Source organism: Octopus sinensis, linkage group LG18 (genome assembly GCF_006345805.1).
Source record: "Octopus sinensis linkage group LG18, ASM634580v1, whole genome shotgun sequence".
Classification (NCBI taxonomy): Eukaryota; Metazoa; Mollusca; class Cephalopoda; order Octopoda; family Octopodidae; genus Octopus; species Octopus sinensis.
Window position 1 is genome coordinate 53855205 of NC_043014.1, and position 18386 is coordinate 53873590.

The 18386-nt window shown below is 37.8% G+C and overlaps 2 protein-coding genes across 6 annotated transcripts; one reads left to right on the forward strand and one right to left on the reverse strand.

The window, feature by feature from the left end:
• The first annotated feature begins 97 nt into the window (after nt 1-97).
• On the forward strand, nt 98-12312 carry LOC115221498 (coiled-coil domain-containing protein 153-like). Of its 3 annotated transcripts, XM_029791693.2 has the most exons (7): nt 294-664; nt 2129-2218; nt 3287-3406; nt 4310-4402; nt 6904-7034; nt 9523-9682; nt 12036-12312. In XM_029791693.2, exons 1-6 carry the CDS (start codon nt 610-612, stop codon nt 9649-9651), a joined length of 618 nt encoding a protein of 205 aa, XP_029647553.1. In that variant the 5' UTR covers nt 294-609; the 3' UTR covers nt 9652-9682; nt 12036-12312. The 3 variants fall into 3 exon arrangements, with proteins under 3 accessions (XP_029647556.1, XP_029647555.1, XP_029647553.1); XM_029791695.2 differs by lacking the exon at nt 9523-9682 and having other exon boundaries at nt 291-664; XM_029791696.2 differs by lacking the exons at nt 6904-7034; nt 12036-12312 and having other exon boundaries at nt 98-664; nt 9523-9661.
• Nucleotides 10798-18354, reverse strand: LOC115221499 (phosphatidylglycerophosphatase and protein-tyrosine phosphatase 1-like). Of its 3 annotated transcripts, none has more exons than XM_036511079.1 (5): nt 17946-18354; nt 15781-15998; nt 14133-14150; nt 12063-12254; nt 10798-11221 (listed from the first exon to the last, which is right to left on the reverse strand). In XM_036511079.1, exons 2-5 carry the CDS (start codon nt 15946-15948, stop codon nt 11081-11083), a joined length of 519 nt encoding a protein of 172 aa, XP_036366972.1. In that variant the 5' UTR covers nt 15949-15998; nt 17946-18354; the 3' UTR covers nt 10798-11080. The 3 variants fall into 3 exon arrangements, with proteins under 3 accessions (XP_036366972.1, XP_029647557.1, XP_036366973.1); XM_029791697.2 differs by having other exon boundaries at nt 14070-14150; nt 17946-18343; XM_036511080.1 differs by lacking the exons at nt 14133-14150; nt 15781-15998; nt 17946-18354 and adding an exon at nt 13844-13995.
• Nucleotides 18355-18386: the final 32 nt, after the last annotated feature.

Genomic DNA, 18386 nt, shown 5'->3' on the forward strand with positions numbered 1-18386 from the left:
GGTGGTAGTAGTAGGTAACCTTGTTGTGTGGTGTCTACCCACTCAAGGTGTACAGCATACAATGCACCTGTCTACCTTCGCTTGCTAAAATGCTTTCCGGGTTCGTCTTCTGACTCCGTCGCCGTCTTCAAGGGACTCCCTTACCTTTTACCCCCTTGTGGGGTTTTGACTTTCTGGACTTCCTCGATGGAAGGGATCAAGAGTTGAATGAGGGCGATGGGTTCCTCTCTATTCCTTGCCTTGGTTCCTTGATGTTCCCTTCGTTGCTTCCAACAATAAAAATAAAAACAACAACAACAGTAACAGCCAAAGACTTAGGTTGTCAGGGGAATTGGTGCGTTGGTCGTTGCTAGGCAACGGATATCGTTGTTTAGTGACACGGAAAAAGACCAGAGGAAGCTCAAAGCTTTTAATAGAATCTACAAAACAGTCTCTGAACGAACACACATGAAATAGAGTATCACAACCACACACACACACACACACACACACACACACACACACACATACATACACGCATACACACACACACATACATATATATATATATAGAGAGAGAGATATAGACACACACACACGTTCACAAAGACACACACACACCAACTGAAAATGTCGACCAAGAAGAAAGCTCCAAAAATGGCCAAAAAACCTAGCAAAAAAAATGGTTTGACTCCATTTTATTTTTTGACGTTACATTATGTTGCTGTTGTCGTCGTCGTCTTCGTGTTGTTGTTGTTGTTGCTGATGTTTTCATTGCCCTTGTTGTTGTCGTTGTTGTTTCCAGGTCAGCCCTTTTTAGCGGATCTGGGAGTAAATAATAACAATCCCATCATACCCTCACGCATAAGTGTATCTAGGATTACATTATTCAGAGAGACCTTCTAGTTTTAAAACTGTTGACCGAAATTTGAGTAAGATTTGGCTGCTATTTCAAGCAAGACAAACGTCTCTTCTTTCTTACCGACCAGTGTCTGCCTGCCCCCCCCCCCCCCGTCTCTTGCTTCTTCTGTTGGTTGGTTTCTGGTGTTCTTGCTTTGGCGTTGTTCCCATTACAGCATCGTGGCTTTTTATTCCAGCAGTTGATTTCGTCTCGTGACGAAGGGGATGAGTATTAAAAACCAACATACTTTTGCACATGGATTGAGTACTCCGTTCCTCATCCATAAGTGACATGTGATACACACACACACACACACACACACATACATAAACATTTATATACATGTCCAGTTCCTTGGTTTTGTGTTTATGTTTTCGTTTCTCATTGTGTTCGACGTTTTTTTTTTGGTGTCCTGTACCCATATATGCATGTATATATACATGTAGATGTAGGTACGTACATATATGTATGTATATATGCATATGTTTTATTTATTAATTTATTATATATATATATATATATATATGCAACAGGCTTCTTTCAGTTTCTATTTACCAAATCCATTTTCAAGGCTTTACTCAGTTATGGTAGAAAACACCCAAAGTGACACTGCGGAACTGAACGTGGAAGCATGTGGTTGGAAAGCATATATACGCATGTGTGTGTGTGTGTATATATATATATATCTTAGACATAAATTTCATAAACTCCAAAATATAAACATCCACCCTACCACACTTGAAACGTACCTGTTAGAACCCTTTCTCTCCATTTGAATGTAGGGGAAGAAATTTATAATGGCTGAACTTATTTCTGCAAATGTGTTAAACAATGATGCTGATCAATAAGCGTAGGGGCGAGGCAAATGCTGTAAAAATAGAGGGCGGGGTCAGTGGGGCCCTAATTAAGTGGCCCTTCAGAAATTGAACCCCCTTACGATACTCCCTGGGAGTTTGTGGTATGAAATTCATTGTCATTGCTCCGACTTGGTCGCCAGTGCAATGTATTTAGCAGTAAAAATAGTGGAGTGAGTGGGGCCCCAATTAGGCAGCCCTTAAAAAAAGAGATCCCCTTAGGACATTCCCTGGGATTAGGGGATTTGCTGGTTCAAGTCTCATTGTCCTTGCACTAATGGTTTAAAAAAGAGAAATCCAGATTTTTCTCTTTTTTTCCCAGTTTTCACAATGAAAAATATAATGGTTGGTTTTATTGTTGTTGTTATTATTGTTGTTCTTGTTGTTGTTGTAGTACTAGACATGCAAGCTTATGAAGACAGACAAAAGGAGGAGAAATTCCAGAACTCAATTGTGGAACTGAATAATTTGAAAGAATATCTTGGTAAGAATTTTGACATTTATACTTTGGTAAAAGTTGGAAATGGGGAGAGAGAGAGAGAGTGTGTGTGTGTGTATGCACACTTTCAATATCTCTCTCTCTCTCTCTCTCTCTCTCTTTCCCTACCTCTTTCCACTCCCTTCCTCTCACCATCCCTCTCCAGTTTTTGAGAATGAGAGATATTTGTTTTGTTTCTTTTTTATTCCGTCACTTCTTTAAAAGAACCAACCAACCAGTTGTCATGGCAACCACCAATGTGAACATTTCCATCACTGTTTTACTCAAATGGTGATTTGTGAAATATATATATATATACTCTTTTATTCTTTTACTCTTTTACTTGTTTCAGTCATTTGACTGCGGCCATGCTGGAGCACCGCCTTCAGTCGAGCAAATCGACCCCGGGACTTATTCTTTGTAAGCCCAGTACTTATTCTATCGGTCTCTTTTGCCAAACCGCTAAGTGACGGTGACATAAACACACCAGCATCGGTTGTCAAGCAATGCTAGGGGGACAAACACAGACAAATACACACACACATACATATATATATATACGACAGGCTTCTTTCAGTTTCCGTCTACCAAATCCACTTACAGGGCATTGGTCGGCCCGGGGCTATAGCAGAAGACACTTGCCCAAGATGCCACACAGTGGGACTGAACCCAGAACCATGTGGTTGGTTAGCAAGCTACTTACCACACAGCCACTCCTGCGTATATATATATATATATATGTATATATATGTATGTATGTATGTATGTATGTATGTGTGTGTGTGTCTACATATAAACACACACACACATACATATATATATATACGACAGGCTTCTTTCAGTTTCCGTCTACCAAATCCACTTACAGGGCATTGGTCGGCCCGGGGCTATAGCAGAAGACACTTGCCCAAGATGCCACACAGTGGGACTGAACCCAGAACCATGTGGTTGGTTAGCAAGCTACTTACCACACAGCCACTCCTGCGTATATATATACACAAAAGGGGACACCCACACCCACACACCCACATGTATATGATGCGAATTAAACCCAGTAAACTTGTTGAATTCCAGCCCAACGCCATTCGCTGCTTGTAAAGAGTGTGGCAAACAGGTCAGACTGTCACAAACGGCTGAACATGTTGAGGGTCGAACTGGAGACACAGAAAGGGGATTACAAGTCAGTTTCAGAGGGTAAGTGTTGTCTCTTCATTATTCTATTGTTTGGTGTCAAGTGTATGTATTTAGGGATCAGGGTGGTGACAAAGGAGAATGTTGAAATAGTAATTGCTTCTCTACAAATAGGGGTCACCTTTTATTTTCGTTTCTTGCTTCCGATGTTCTTCACTTCATTTTCTTCTCTTACAGACTCATTCTCTGAGATTTGATGGTTTTATAAATCACTTAAAAAATTGTACACCCTGGTCAGAGAAACCCCACAATATTTCATTCATTTCCTTTGATGTCTCCTTTGAGGATCTGTTGAAAATCCTTATTCTTTTTGAGATGTATGTCCCTTTTTCTCTTTGCTCTGTCAACAGACCCCAATGCCACAATCTGTTATTTGTTTGAGATGGTTTTTATATTCAAAAGAATTTCTGTTTCATTAACAACTTTAGCAAATTTTGTGCCTTTGCTGCAGTCTTCATTGTGTTTGTGAAATTATCATTTTTCTTTTCTGTCTGGTATATAAATGTTTGTTTTTGCTTGCTTATATGTAATTTTTTTCCCATTTGACTTCATCAGTTTGAACATGTCTTGGACATGCCAAACTAATGGCACTTTCACACCTCTGGAGTTTATCCTGAAACAGTAATACTTCCTGGTAGCTCTTTCAGGTCAGATGTTTCTAGAACTGTGCAAAGTCTTCAGAGTGAACAGCTTCTGGAGTATTCTGTTCAGTTGATCTTTATTAATTCCTAAAACGTCTTTGATTATGTCACTACTCACATTCCCTGTTAATCCGCTTAAGAATGTAATAATCCACAAAGCCCTGACCTCGTTGCTCGACCAACAGAGAACAAGGATTGCATTCTGACAACATTCCCGATAACAGGTGCCTAGCTTTAATGTATTTGATCTGATATCTCTTCCTAGAAATGAAACGACAGTACAAGACAATGGAATCAGAAATGAGTGTGAAGGTACACCTTCTGGAAACCAAACTGGCTTGTTGTAAGCAAAAGTTACGTAAGTATTCCTAGGTTGAATTTAGTTTTGTTTTGGTTTTCTGAAACAGAATTGATTGGCTTCTTCAAATGGTTAACTTTTGTTGCCATATTTCTCTTGATACAGACTTTGAATTAATTTCAAAAACAATGAAAAATTTAGTAAAATTATTTCTATTTCTTTATTGCCCACAAGGGGCTAAACATAGAGGGGACAAACAAGGACAGACAAACGGATTAAGTCGATTATATCGACCCCAGTGCGTAACTGGTACTTATTTAATCGACCCCGAAAGGATGAAAGGCAAAGTCGACCTCAGCAGAATTTGAACTCACAACGTAGTGGCAGACGAAATACTGCTAAGCATTTCGCCCGGCATGCTAACATTTCTGCCAGCTCGCCGCCTTTTAGTAAAATTATTTCGTTTTTATTAAGCTAGTGTTTCTATACACACAGCATGAAAGGCAGATGTTAAACGATAATGATAGTGATACATCACCATCATCATCATTTAACATCCATTTTCCCTACTAACATGGGTTGGATGGTTTGACATGGAACTGGTAAGGTCAAGGCCCACACCAGGTCCCATAGTGTGTTTTGGCTTGGTTTCCATGGCTGGATGCCCTTCATAATGTCAACCACTTGGCAGAGTGTAGCAGGTGCTTTTTACATGTCACATTGATTTTAGAATCTCAATTCTGTTGTGGTGGGCAGGTCTTCTCAAGTACAGCAATGTGCCACACACTCTGCTCCTCTGTCATCTCCTTCATAAGGGTCAGCATTTTGAGAATGACCTTCAGTACTTCGTCCCATGTCTTCCAGGGTCTCCCTCTGCCACAACTTCCCTCCACTTTTATGCAGCTATCTGCTCTCATCCACATGTGTGTGTGTGTGTACATATATAATATATATGTATGTGTGTGTGTGTGTGTATATATATGTATGTATGTATGTGTGTATGTATGTATGTATGTTTGTATGTATGTATGTGTGTGTGTATATATATGTATGTATGTATGTATGTATGTATGTTTGTATGTATGTATGTATGTATGTATGTATGTATGTATGTATGTATGTATGTATGCCTGTATGTATGTATGTATGTATGGCATCCAGCTGTAGAAACTTTGCCAGACCAGATTGGAGCCTGGTGCAGCCCCCTGGCTTGCCAGCTCTCTGTCAAACCGTCCAACCCGTGCCAGCATGGAAAGCAGACGTTAAACGATGATGATGATGATGATGATATATGTATGTATATGTTCTTTTATTCCTTTACTCTTTTATTGTTTCAGTCATTTGACTGTGGCCATGCTGGAGCACCACCTTTAGTCGAGCAAATCGACCCCAGGACTTATTCTTTGTAAGCCTAGTACTTATTCTATCAGTCAGTTTTGCCGAACCGCTAAGTGACAGGGACGTAAACACACCAGCATCAGTTGTCAAGCAATGTTGGGGGGACAAACACAGAAACACAAACATATACACACACATACATATATATATATATATACGACGGGTTTCTTTCAGTTTCCGTCTACCAAATCCACCCACAAGGCTTTGGTCGGCCTGAGGCTATAGTAGAAGACACTTGCCCAAGGTACTACACAGTGGGACTGAACCTGGAACCATGTGGTTGGTAAGCAAGTTACTTACCACACAGCCACTCTGCGCCTAAAAAATATGGAACGCTTCACGAATTTGCATGATGATGATATATATATATATACGACAGGCTTTTCTCAGCTTCTGTCTACCAAATCCACTCACATGGTTTTGGTCAGCATGCCGACTGCATGTCCAAGGTGCCATGCAGTGGAACTGAACCCAGAACCATGTGGTTGGGAAGCAAGTTTCTTACCACGCAGCCACTTCTCTGCCTATGACATATGTATATACATATTTATATGTGTGTGTATATACATACATATATATATATATATATATATATATATATATATATATATCACTGTAATTGCCAGACTATCAGATGTTGTTATACATCACTACTCACAATGCACTTCCACGTATTGTTGTAGCTTTTGAATGATGTCCTGCAGCTGATAAGGCAGACAAACAGGCCAACATCCCCCATGAATGGAACTCCAGTCCATCGTAGCTGGGTGGATTGGAGCAACATGAAATGAACACAACACTCTGTCTGGTCTGGGAATCAAACCCAGAACCTTGCAATTGCAAGTGCAACACCCTGACCACTGAGCCACTAAATCATGGACAGTCACAGACACAGAAAAGACAAATGAAAGTTAATAAAAGTCTGGAAGATTCAGGTTCTTTTGGCCAGAGTTTTAGAAATGAAGTGACAAACAGTTTGTTGGTAAATCGAACAGACGGACAGACAAAATGCCGGCCAGCCAGAGAGATGGACAGAGGGACAGACGGACAGACAGGCAAGCTGGCAGGCAAACAGACAGACAGACAGACAGACAGACAGACAAACAAATAATTGATAAAACTAAGTAACAGTAAAATTCAAAATTGAAGACTGTTTTTCGCAGGTGAAACAGAAGCAAAGCTGTTGAGTACACGAGCAGAAACGATGCAACATCTTAAAGAAAAACAGAAAGAAATCGATCTTCTTCACCACAAGCAAAATTCAATTCAGAGTTTCTATGAAAAAATAATTCATGTAAGGGCTCATGTGCCTAATCCTTGATTCTCAGTTTCCTTTTTTAATTAACATGCTGCTATATTTTCAGCCCCCAACTAACATTAACCTGACCCCTGTCATATTCTTCTGTCTTCATTAATTTTACCATTTGTTTCTCGGGATTTTTCTAATAATAAATTAACTCTTATTTTTTTATATTTTGCTAACATTAAACTGTTTCTTATCTTCAATTTTCTCTTCAAATTAAACAATCAGTTTCTACTCAGTGTTATACCAACATTAAGTCCCTATTTCTCAATATTCTTTTCACATAAAACTGCCCCCAAAAATCTTCTCTGGGTCAAAGAATGAATTTCATGGTTGTATGTCTTTCATTAAATATGAACGTATTCTTAAAAGAGTTTCGTAATGTCTGGGCAGACATCCTGGAACACATCTCATTCAACTTCATACAATTCTCTACCAAAATTACATTTTTATTTGAATTTTTATCAATTTTTATCTTTTCCCACTTTTTTGTTGAGTCATTAACAATATGGAAGCCATGCAATTGGGAAGAAGGCAACAAAACAATTTCTCCAATAAAAGTCATCCCATTTATGCTGGGAGAGAAAAAGGAAAGAAAAGCATTTGAAAAAATTGTTGGTTAGAAGTATTCCAACCATAGTTATCCTGTCTTTTCCACAAATAATACATTCAAATTAAAATTATCCAATGTAGTCTTTTCCCAGAGGCAGTAAGGTGTGATTTGAGTAAATTTGGCTGTTATTTCTTAAAGCTTTATCCAATACATACAGGCTCCTTTGTTAATGTTTTTGGAAAGGTTATGTTCCTTCATATCAGTTGAGAACTTCTCTTCAAGTCAGTTGGGGCACCATCATGGCACATGGCACCTCTTGGGCATTTCAAACCTTTCGTTACCCATGTTTCTCTTGACCATCTTTATTTCTATTGATTTGAATTTGTGGAAGAATTTAGTAAAATAACTTTCTCATTATTAAGCTGGTGTTTGGAACGTGAATTCACATGAAATTTTGAAGTAAGATTTAAATTTCGATCATTCTAAAAATAGAAAGTTTGTGTCATATAACCTTGGGCAGTGATGATGGGTAGAGTTTGGTATTGAAAGGAATGGGGACCAAAGATTACCATGGCTGAGTTTTTCAAAAGAGAAAGAGAAAGAGAGAAGAATAGTCCTGGATTAGTTCATTACTGCGTCCCCTGAGGGACGAAATGCGAAACTAAGCCCAGCACTGTTTGAACTTTGAGTGCCAAGAGCTGGAACCAATTCTACAAGATATTCTGTTTACTATTTTAAAATCTCTGCCACACACACACACATACACACACATTAGCCACATGATTAAGACATTTGTTCCTCAACCACATGGTTTTAGAGGTTTGGGGTTCAATCAAGCTGCGTGGTGCCTTGGTCGAGTGTCTTTGGCATAAAGGTCTTCTACTTCAGTAACCAAAGCTTTGTTAGTGAATTTGTTGGATAGAAACAGAAAGAAGACTATTGCTGGTGTGTGTGTGTGTGTGTACACACATTGCTACGCACACACACATGTATATATGTATGTATATATTACTCACACACATTTATGTATATTATTGTTTAATTTAATGTTATTTATAGAAACAATCTAACATTATGCTGACAGATAACTCAGTATTGTTCAACAGAGTTGCTCAAGGGAAAGGTTGACTGACTTCAAAGTTTTGGCTTCATCAGAGGGTGATTCAATGTGGTTCTTTCTGGCTTTATACAGTGTTTGGTGGGGTTTTTTTAATATGTATAGTGAAAGTAAACAGGGGAAATAGTTGTAGAGGAAGAAGGTGGAACGGAGAAGGATAAGAAGCAAGTATGTGTTTGTAGGTATGACTTAATACAAATGTATGGTGAGGAGATTTATTTTGGTATGACACAGGAATAGTATTGTTGTTTTGGCTTCAGTCAAGTAAAGGAGTAAATAGATGTGTCATATTCAGGTCAGAATATTCTTTATGTGTAAGGTTGGTGTTTCTGTTTATAGATAATACATTTGGTCATACTGTTCAGATTGAACTGAGGTTGTATTTGAGATTTCTATCTAGAAAGTTTTTTAAAGTTTGGATTGAGAAGGTTATGTCACAGTAAATATTCATAGTTACAATAAATTATTTTTATTATTATCAATATTATCATCATCATTATTAAGATAGCAAGTTGGCAGAATCGTTAGCATGCCAGACAAAATACTTAGTGGCATTTCATCTGTCTTTACACTGAGTTCAAATTCTGCCTTTCGCCCTTCCAGGGTCAATGAAATAAGCATTAGTTGAGTACTGGGGTCGATGTAATTGTCTAACCACCTACTCACCCCACCCCTGCAAAAAAAATTTAAGGCTTTGCTTTTATCATAGAAAGGATCATTATTATTATTATGATTATTATTATTATTATTATTATTATTATTATTATTACGCCTTAAATGAAAAACATTACTTTATTTGTTTATTCAAGCAAGTTTTCGATAACCTTGTGGTGCAAATCAATACAGGAAGAGATCATTTCGAAGGACACGGTGTAATGATTCAGGCCAGAAATAAGAAACTGCTTCTTGAATTTGGCTTAAATCCTCTTGATTTGTAATATTTTGCCTCAAGATTTTCTGCTCCACAAGGTATGGCTTCACCTTTGTCTTCAGACAATTGTCTTCTCTTCGACAGGAAATGTTTAAAAAGGTTATTATAAGCAACCAAGGCTTTAATTAGGCATGCTTTAGTGGGGGCACGAGTTTGTTTGTAGGTTAGAGCTAAGGTCTTCATGTACAACATCCCCTACAGTGTCATTATTTAATATAGGAAGGTGTGATTGACTGCTATTTCCAGCAGAATCAGAAGTCACATAGGGACTCTCTTTTTCTCTCCCATTGGTTTAGAGACACCAGATACAAGGGACTATTGACCCCAAAAGGGTCTTTTTTACTATACAAAGAATTGTCCTCACAAAGTAGGCATAGCCACTCGGCTAGAGTTATGTCCCTTGTTCCGAAACCCCGCAATCCGCTCTTTTCCAGACAAGAAAATGTCTCCATGAGCACCTGGACTGCTGAAAATAGAAGCCAAATCTCCATCGTATCACACTACTGTACCAAAAATGCTTAATGTTGTCCAAGATAGACAATGCCTTAAAATAACTTAAATGCTTTTGATCCCAGATCTCCTCGATCAGGACTGATCTCGGGGTTAAATAAGAATAAAAGCAAGTCTGGCTGTAACAGTATAATTTGATAAATACGTTCCTTTGACTGCCGTGAGGAGCCCCATTTCTTTTGTTTGGGTGGTTAGAGAGTAAATGTGTCAAAGAAAATCTTGGACCTGGTTGGTTCACCGTTCACATTTGAGTTACGTCCCTTGCTCGATAATCTAACTAATGCAATCACAAAATTGTCCCTTTTAATCAGTTAGCTTTTAAAGTCCCTTGTTACAACAAACCTAAAATATGCCCCAGCAGAGCATGTGGGGTGGGGGTGATGCGATCGGCTTACCCCTCTCCCACCCGAACATGCTGGCCTTGTGCCAAACTGGAAACCTTTATTACAACAAACAGAGAAATATTTCCAAATAAAAATACCAACAAAGTAAACAGTTTACTTCAGTTTGAATAATTCAACAATTTACACAATGGCAGCTGATAGACGAAGGCTGGGCTGAGTGCCGCCCATCTTACTTTGAAGGGAGCTCATGAAAAGGGTTGAGTTCGTTATAGAATAACTGGGGAGTGAGATCATATTAATTAAGATGAGATTGTTTTATATATTGGGTTGAGGCTGTTGTATTTTGAGTTAAAGTAGTTCTTGTGGGTTGAAGTCATTCTATGATGCATTGTGGCTGTCCTACATTGAGCTAAAACCGTATGTTGAGATCAAATTGTTAAAGTGAGTTTAATATAAGTTGTTGTGGAGGGACACCCAGGGTTTCAGAAGAGTTCATTTTGGATTGATTTCAGCTGATAAATATATGTTGAGTCGCTATTTCTTGTAAACTGAATGGAGGTTGAAGCATGTCTGAGTTGGGAATCATCTGGTTCTTAGTTTCTGCATGCTGGTCTCAGTTAAGTAGAAGAAGTGAAGGAATTGTTGCTGCTGCTGGGTCAGTCGCACATGGGTGCATCTAGAGAGGATGTGGTTCCATGCAGTCGTGTCATCCCACTGGTTCTTCTGTCAATACGTAGACATGTTCGGTATGAAAAAAGGGAGCCGAATAGAGAGGACATTGGTTAGGAATTGGACTGGCAACACAACAATAACCTTGGTCAAGACATTTAACTCTTGTTGGATCAGTATAACTAGTTGTAACTAGGTAGCATTTCTTAGGTACAGCTCCCGTTAATCTAACCAAAACAAGGATTTCATTAGCTTGCAGGAATGGACACACACACACACACTCATTCACACACTCACACACACACAAAGTTTGATTATAGTTATAAGGGTTACTTTATCTGTTGGTTAATTCATTTATCATTAATATCACGTGTCAGAGTATAATATCGTTTGTATATTATAAACTCCGTAATACTTATATCATTTATATTATATATTACAAAGCATTTTCAGAATTCATACATCACTTATATATTATTCATAACACACACACACACACACACACACACACACAGAAGGACATTTAGATAGATATGCTCATATACATTTGTTTATATATGTATATAATATATATATAATTTATATGTCATCCAAATTCTATGGCATTTACAAGGCCTTTTTCTCATGCATCCTTTACTATCCCAAATATTTATGTAATCCTTATAACAATATATTGTATCATGTATATAGTATTTATATATCAATTATAAAATATATATTATATAGCATTAATAACATTTAAATATCTTGTATTTCATTAATTGAATCATTTATAAATTGTTTCATAAAACATTTCTATTTCGTGCATGAGATGAAATATTTACACTTTGTTAATAAAATATTCCTTTGTCCTTTAATTAAATCACAGAGAATGGAAGAGTAGAGTTGGCCTCACCATCATCAGATAACAAGCAACAATGATGGCACTTCTTGTCCGCCCAGCTTTACAATGGACATAAACACACTGACCAAGTTGTTGATAATAGCTGATGAATGCCAGAGCTTGGGTGACCTGCCACAAGCTGGGTGTCCCAATGAAATCTTCAACTTCCACTTGAAGGAAACCAACACCAAGATCCTTCCATTCCTTAGAAAGAAACATATATTTAAAGGAGAGTGAAAGAGAAGGAAAGAGAGAGGAAGAAGGAGAGAGAGAAAAAGTGTTAATAAAATTATTCTCTATAATTGCATTTTATAGTTATTTTCTAATTGTGGAATGCACCAACTAAAAATATACATTATCTTACTATGTAAAATGCGGTGCCTGTGTGTGTGTGTCGTCTGTGCATGGCCAAACCTCTGGATCAATCTGTACCATACTTGGGGTATGTGAACAATTTGACATTGGAAATAAATAATATTGCTTTATGCATTCCCCGTGTCGGTGGCACGTAAAAAGCACCATCCGAATCGTGGCCGAAGCCAGCGCCGCCTCGACTGGCTTCCGTGCAGGTGACACGTAAAATGCACCAATCCGACCGTGGCCAATGCCAGCCTCGCCTAGCACCAGTGCAGGTAGAACGTAAAAAGCACCCACTACACTCACGGAGTGGTTGGCGTTAGGAAGGGCATCCAGCTGTAGAAAAATTGCCAGATAAGACCGGAGTCTGGTGCAGCCTTCTGGCTTCCCAGATCCCCGGTCGAACCGTCCAACCCATGCTAGCATGGAGAACGGACGTTAAACGATGATGATGATGATGATAACGTAAAGATTCATTTCAGCTGTTTTGCCAATGTCAACTTCCTGTGTCTGGTGTTCTGACGTAGTAACTAAATAACCGGCTATTTACACACACACACACGTATGTATACATCATTACAGTTGTGAAGGTTTCTAATAAAAAGAATTTCTAAAGGTACTTTCATTTTCTTTATATTCTTCTCCAGCTTTCTATTTCTCTAGCTGTATGTTCAGGTTCATTTCTGTAAAAATTTCCAAATGTCTACATGTCTGCTTCATATATCTTTATATATATTTATGTGTATGTAAATACATTCTACATGGAGATAGATACCTCTTTTTCATGTCAACAGGTCTGTTAAGATATATAGCTATGTGAACCTTAGAGTTAACTCTGCTGCCTACATTGAGATCCTCCTGGAAACAATTAAGCCCTAGACAGACAGTGTATGCAATGGAGGGCCACATGTGTTTCAGTAAGACTCTGTACTATCACACATGACTCTAGTAACACAGGAATGGATGGCTGGAAATATTTGTGATCACATAATCCCTAACATTTGGCCTCCTAATTCCCCAGATCTCAATCCATTGGACTATTACATGTGGAGCATTGTCAAGAGAGAGGTCAATGAACATGTCCATAACACCAAAGATTCTTTGAAAGCTGCCATAGTCAGAGTAATGTCCAAAATGAACCAGGACCACTTGATTCGAGCATGTAGATGATTTAGATCTCATATAGAAGCAGTTGTTGGAGCTGAAGATGGCTTTATTGAATAACATTATAGAAAAGGAGGTTTATTTTTATCCTCATAGCAGTTTTTGATAAATAAAGTTATTATCTGTTATTATATATCTGTTTTTTATAAACATAAATCTATCCACAAATATCCTGTAGATGGATGGATGGATTAATTGATTGATTGATTGATTGATTGATTGATTGATTGATTGATTTACATACTGATATATCGTTATATAATGATAGATACTTTCCCATGCTGGCACCACAGAAAAAGCACCCTTTGTACATTCTTTAAAGTGGTTGGTATAAGGAAGGACATCCAACCACAGAAACTGTGCCAGACCAGACGATTGGAACCTGGCGCAGCTCTGTCAGGCCACCCAACCCATGTCAGCATTGGAAATGGATGTTAAACGATGATGATGGTGGTGTAAGTGGTGATGATGTCTTTATAACACCGAGATGGATTCTACCTCTTTTGATGGTGTAAAATGCTTTGTTTCAAAATTTTCATTGGCTGAGAGAACACCTCTGACGTTTTCCTTTTCCACCAACTGGAATGAAAAGAGAAAAGAAAAATTCAATTAACTCAATCAGAATTTTCATTAAAAGTTAATTAACGAAGAGGCTATCATTGAATCAAATGAGACTTTTCACTGTGATGACACCACAAGAGGCTGAAGTCTTAAGATGTTGCTGTTGTTGTTGTCCCCTAACACCCAATCAACCTTGATTGAACAGACCTATGATCAAACACAATCCAACCATAACCATCCTTTGAGAACTATATTACTCAATAAATCTTTCCTTGTTTAGTTCTGTTGGCATTTGATTCTGATAGACATTTGACTGCTATTTCTAGCATGTTGAATAACTTGCTCAGATGCTTCCTTATTTGGTCATTAGTAAGATGTCAGACAGCTGAACTATAAATGCCTGTAAACTGGCTCAGTCAGCTCAGCTGTAAACAGATATCAGTGGGTCTATACAGGTCACTGAGGGGTGGGGTGGGGCAGTGATGTACTGGGTGACCCATAACGAAGGCCACATTTATGCATTTATACAACCTTTTATCTTTCGCCTTTTACTTGTTTCAGTCATTAGACTGTGGTCATGCTGGAGCACCTCCTTGAAGTATTTCAGTTGAATGAATTAACCCCAGGACCTCCTTTTTTTTTGTTCTTTTTAAGCCTGGTACCTATTCTGTTGATCTCTTTTGCCAAACCGCTAAGTTACAGGGATATAAACACACCAATACCAGTTGTCAAGTTGTGGTGTGAGACAAACGCAGACACACACAAACACTTTCACAGGGTGTAATGCTGTGGGATTGAACCCAGAACGATGTGGGCAGGAAGCCAGCTTCTTACCACACAGCCACATTTGGGGCCCTTTGTGGAATTTACCGAGAGTTTCATAAAACTGAAGAGGTCCATTGAAAATCCTCCTCTCGTGGGCCGAAGCCATAAATAAAACTACTTCCCCATTCGCAATCTCATTTCGACCAATTCCATCCCCATAACGGAGCTCAGCCATGTTGAGATGTCATCATCAGTCCAGTGTAACCTGAGTGAGTGGGGGGATCAGGTTGACCCCCGGTCTGATTTGGGAAGGAATTACTGCAAAGTTGACCATTCCATGGAGAAAATGCAGAGAGAGATTAGTACCATACGTACATACACTCAAGTATAGCCATATATATATATATAGATTAATCAGCCGAAATTGCAAGGATGATCCAGTTCTTGACTGAAGATTGAAGGCTTCGAATGTCCCGTCCATGTTTTTTGTATCGTCTTCTAAATGTTTTGCGTTCTTGTCCCAGTTTGTATTTTTTTACATATACATATATATATATATATATATATGAGTTCAGCAAAAATTTAGATTCTGATGAATATGGTACTTAAGTTAAGGCACCAGAATTTAGTACGGTATTATCCATACAATTTCAAAATAAGGTGATTAGAATTAAAATAAGCAACAAGGATATCCAGAGGTAATGCATTACCTCTGGATATCCTTGTTGCTTATTTTGATATATATATATATATATATATAGACATACATACATGCATGTGACATGCATACACGCATATATACACACATACACATATATGCATGCATACAGACACACACACACACACATATACATCCGTTCATATACATGTACATAAATCTTACCTCTGTGGCCATTTGCCGAAATGGTAAGGCACCAAAGATGATTGAGCTGTCTATACGAACATACCAATGACGAAAGGAAGCTAAATACAAGGCATAATTGTAGAAAAGGGACGGATAAAAGGCAACTTTGCTGAGGATTGATGTTCCAATGGCAGAAAATTGATCCATTGCCTCTGGAGATATTCACGTTTTCCAAGGAACGATTTTAACCAATTGATCTGAAATGAGATGAAAAAAAACAAGTTTCAAACCCTGGTTGTTTCTTCAGAGGTTTAGTAAGCTCATAACAAGATCAACAGTGCATGACCCTGCAGGTGGGACCCAGCTAGAATTTTCATCAGGTCGAGTAGACCATCCTGCTCCCGAATAAGAGTTGTTTAAGGATGTTGAATGAAACACCCATGTTTCCAGAGGGGAATTATTCAAATCCCAAAGAATCCCTCTCAACACATGGCTATGATGCTCCCCCACTACTTCTGCTCATGATCAGAGATGCACATATCGTCAGCCACTAAGGGACATACTCAACTGGTTACGGTCAAACAACTGACAAGCAAATCTGTGGTATTGAGCAGAATATTTGCTGTAGCCCATCTTTTATACCATTATTATTATTATTATTATCAATATTATTATTATTATTATTATTATTATCAATATTATTATTATTATTATCAATATTATTATTATTATTATTATCAATATTATTATTATTATTATTATCAATATTATTATTATTATTATTATCAATATTATTATTATTATTATTATCAATATTATTATTATTATTATCAATATTATTATTATTATTATTATCAATATTATTATTATTATTATTATCAATATTATTATTATTATTATTATCAATATTATTATTATTATTATCAATATTATTATTATTATTATTATCAATATTATTATTATTATTATTATCAATATTATTATTATTATTATTATCAATATTATTATTATTATTATTATCAATATTATTATTATTATTATTATCAATATTATTATTATTATTATCAATATTATTATTATTATTATTATCAATATTATTATTATTATTATTATTATTATCAATATTATTATTATTATTCTATGCTCATGTATCAAATGTTGCCATCGTTTCTCAAATTATCAAAACAACAAAAGATTTGGGGAGTTTGAGATTGTTGTTTTGTGAGACAAGAGAAACCCTGAAAATGTCAGTTGATATAATCAACAGAAAGGTTCTGACAGGAGCCATGGTGGGGATGCTTACCCTGTATTTCTTTTGGTTTAGAGGAACAGTCAGTGGCCATGGCCCTCACCTCTGAAAGGATTGACACTGGTGTGGTTTATAGTTCTATTGAATAGTTAAAAGTTGACAGGGAATTCTAGTGGGGAGGGCCGTTGTTCTGGGGGAGGAAGGATTGGCTGTAGGGGTTATATTTTCTTTTATCTATTACTTATTTCAGTCGTTAGACTGTGGCCATGCTGGAGCACCACCTTAAAGAATTTCCAGTCCAATTCTTCGAATCCAGTACTTTTTTTTCAAGCCTGGCACTTACTCTATTGGTCTCTTTTGCCAAACCACTAAGTTACAGGGATGTAAACACACCAACACTGTGGTAGGGGACAAAGACACATGCACATAGATATACATATGATGGGCTTCTTTCAGTTTCCATCTACTAAATCCCCTCACAAAGCTTTGGTCAGCCTAAGGTTGTTGCAAAGACCCAAGGCTGTTGTAGAAGACATTTGTCAAGGTGAGACAGAGTGGGATTGAACCTAGAACCAGGTGGTTGGGAAGCAAACTTCTTACCACACAGCCATACTTGCAGCTAAAGTGTGGAGTTTTGAGGGGAGACAATAATAAGTATATGAAGGGGGGGAAGGTGAGTGGATGACAAGAGCCTGGGTGAGAGGGGTCCAAGGATCAAATACTACTGTAAAAGCAACAGAAAAGGCAGAGAAAGGGACGGGAATAGAGAGAGAGAGAGAAGCAGAGAGAGACAGAGTGACAAGCAGAGAGAGAGAGAGAGAGACAAGCAGAGAGAGAGAGATAGAGAGTGAGAATGACAGGCAGAGAGAGAGAGGAGACAGTATTCTCATTAAGTGATGGAAATTCTAAAAATCCCCAAAGTGTGTGCATGTCTTACAATTGAATATCAACCTACCTCAACTCTGCAACTGAACGCTGTACTCGGTATGATGACCACCACTGAAGAAAAATAGTTTTTGTTTTCTTGTTGTCAGGTGTGTGTGAATGTGTCACTGGTCAAACGCTTTCAAGTGACCAGTTGCTGTGTCCTGTGCAAAACCACAGAGGAATGATGGAGAGAAGTTGAAAAGATGAAGCTGTCAAGGGAAGGCAGCCTTGGATGACGGGGATTCTGCTTGGTGGCCGTCAATTTGTATGTGAATCGGTTGGCATTTTCCATCCCACACAGCATTGAATTCTTTGAAATCCTAAAGAATTCCTCGTGATTTCACCAACAATAGGGAGAAAGAAAACGACCACACTGACATTGTTCACACACACACACAAACACACACATATGGAAACATACACACACACCCGTGTGCATACAGACACACACACCCGTATGTATAGGTAC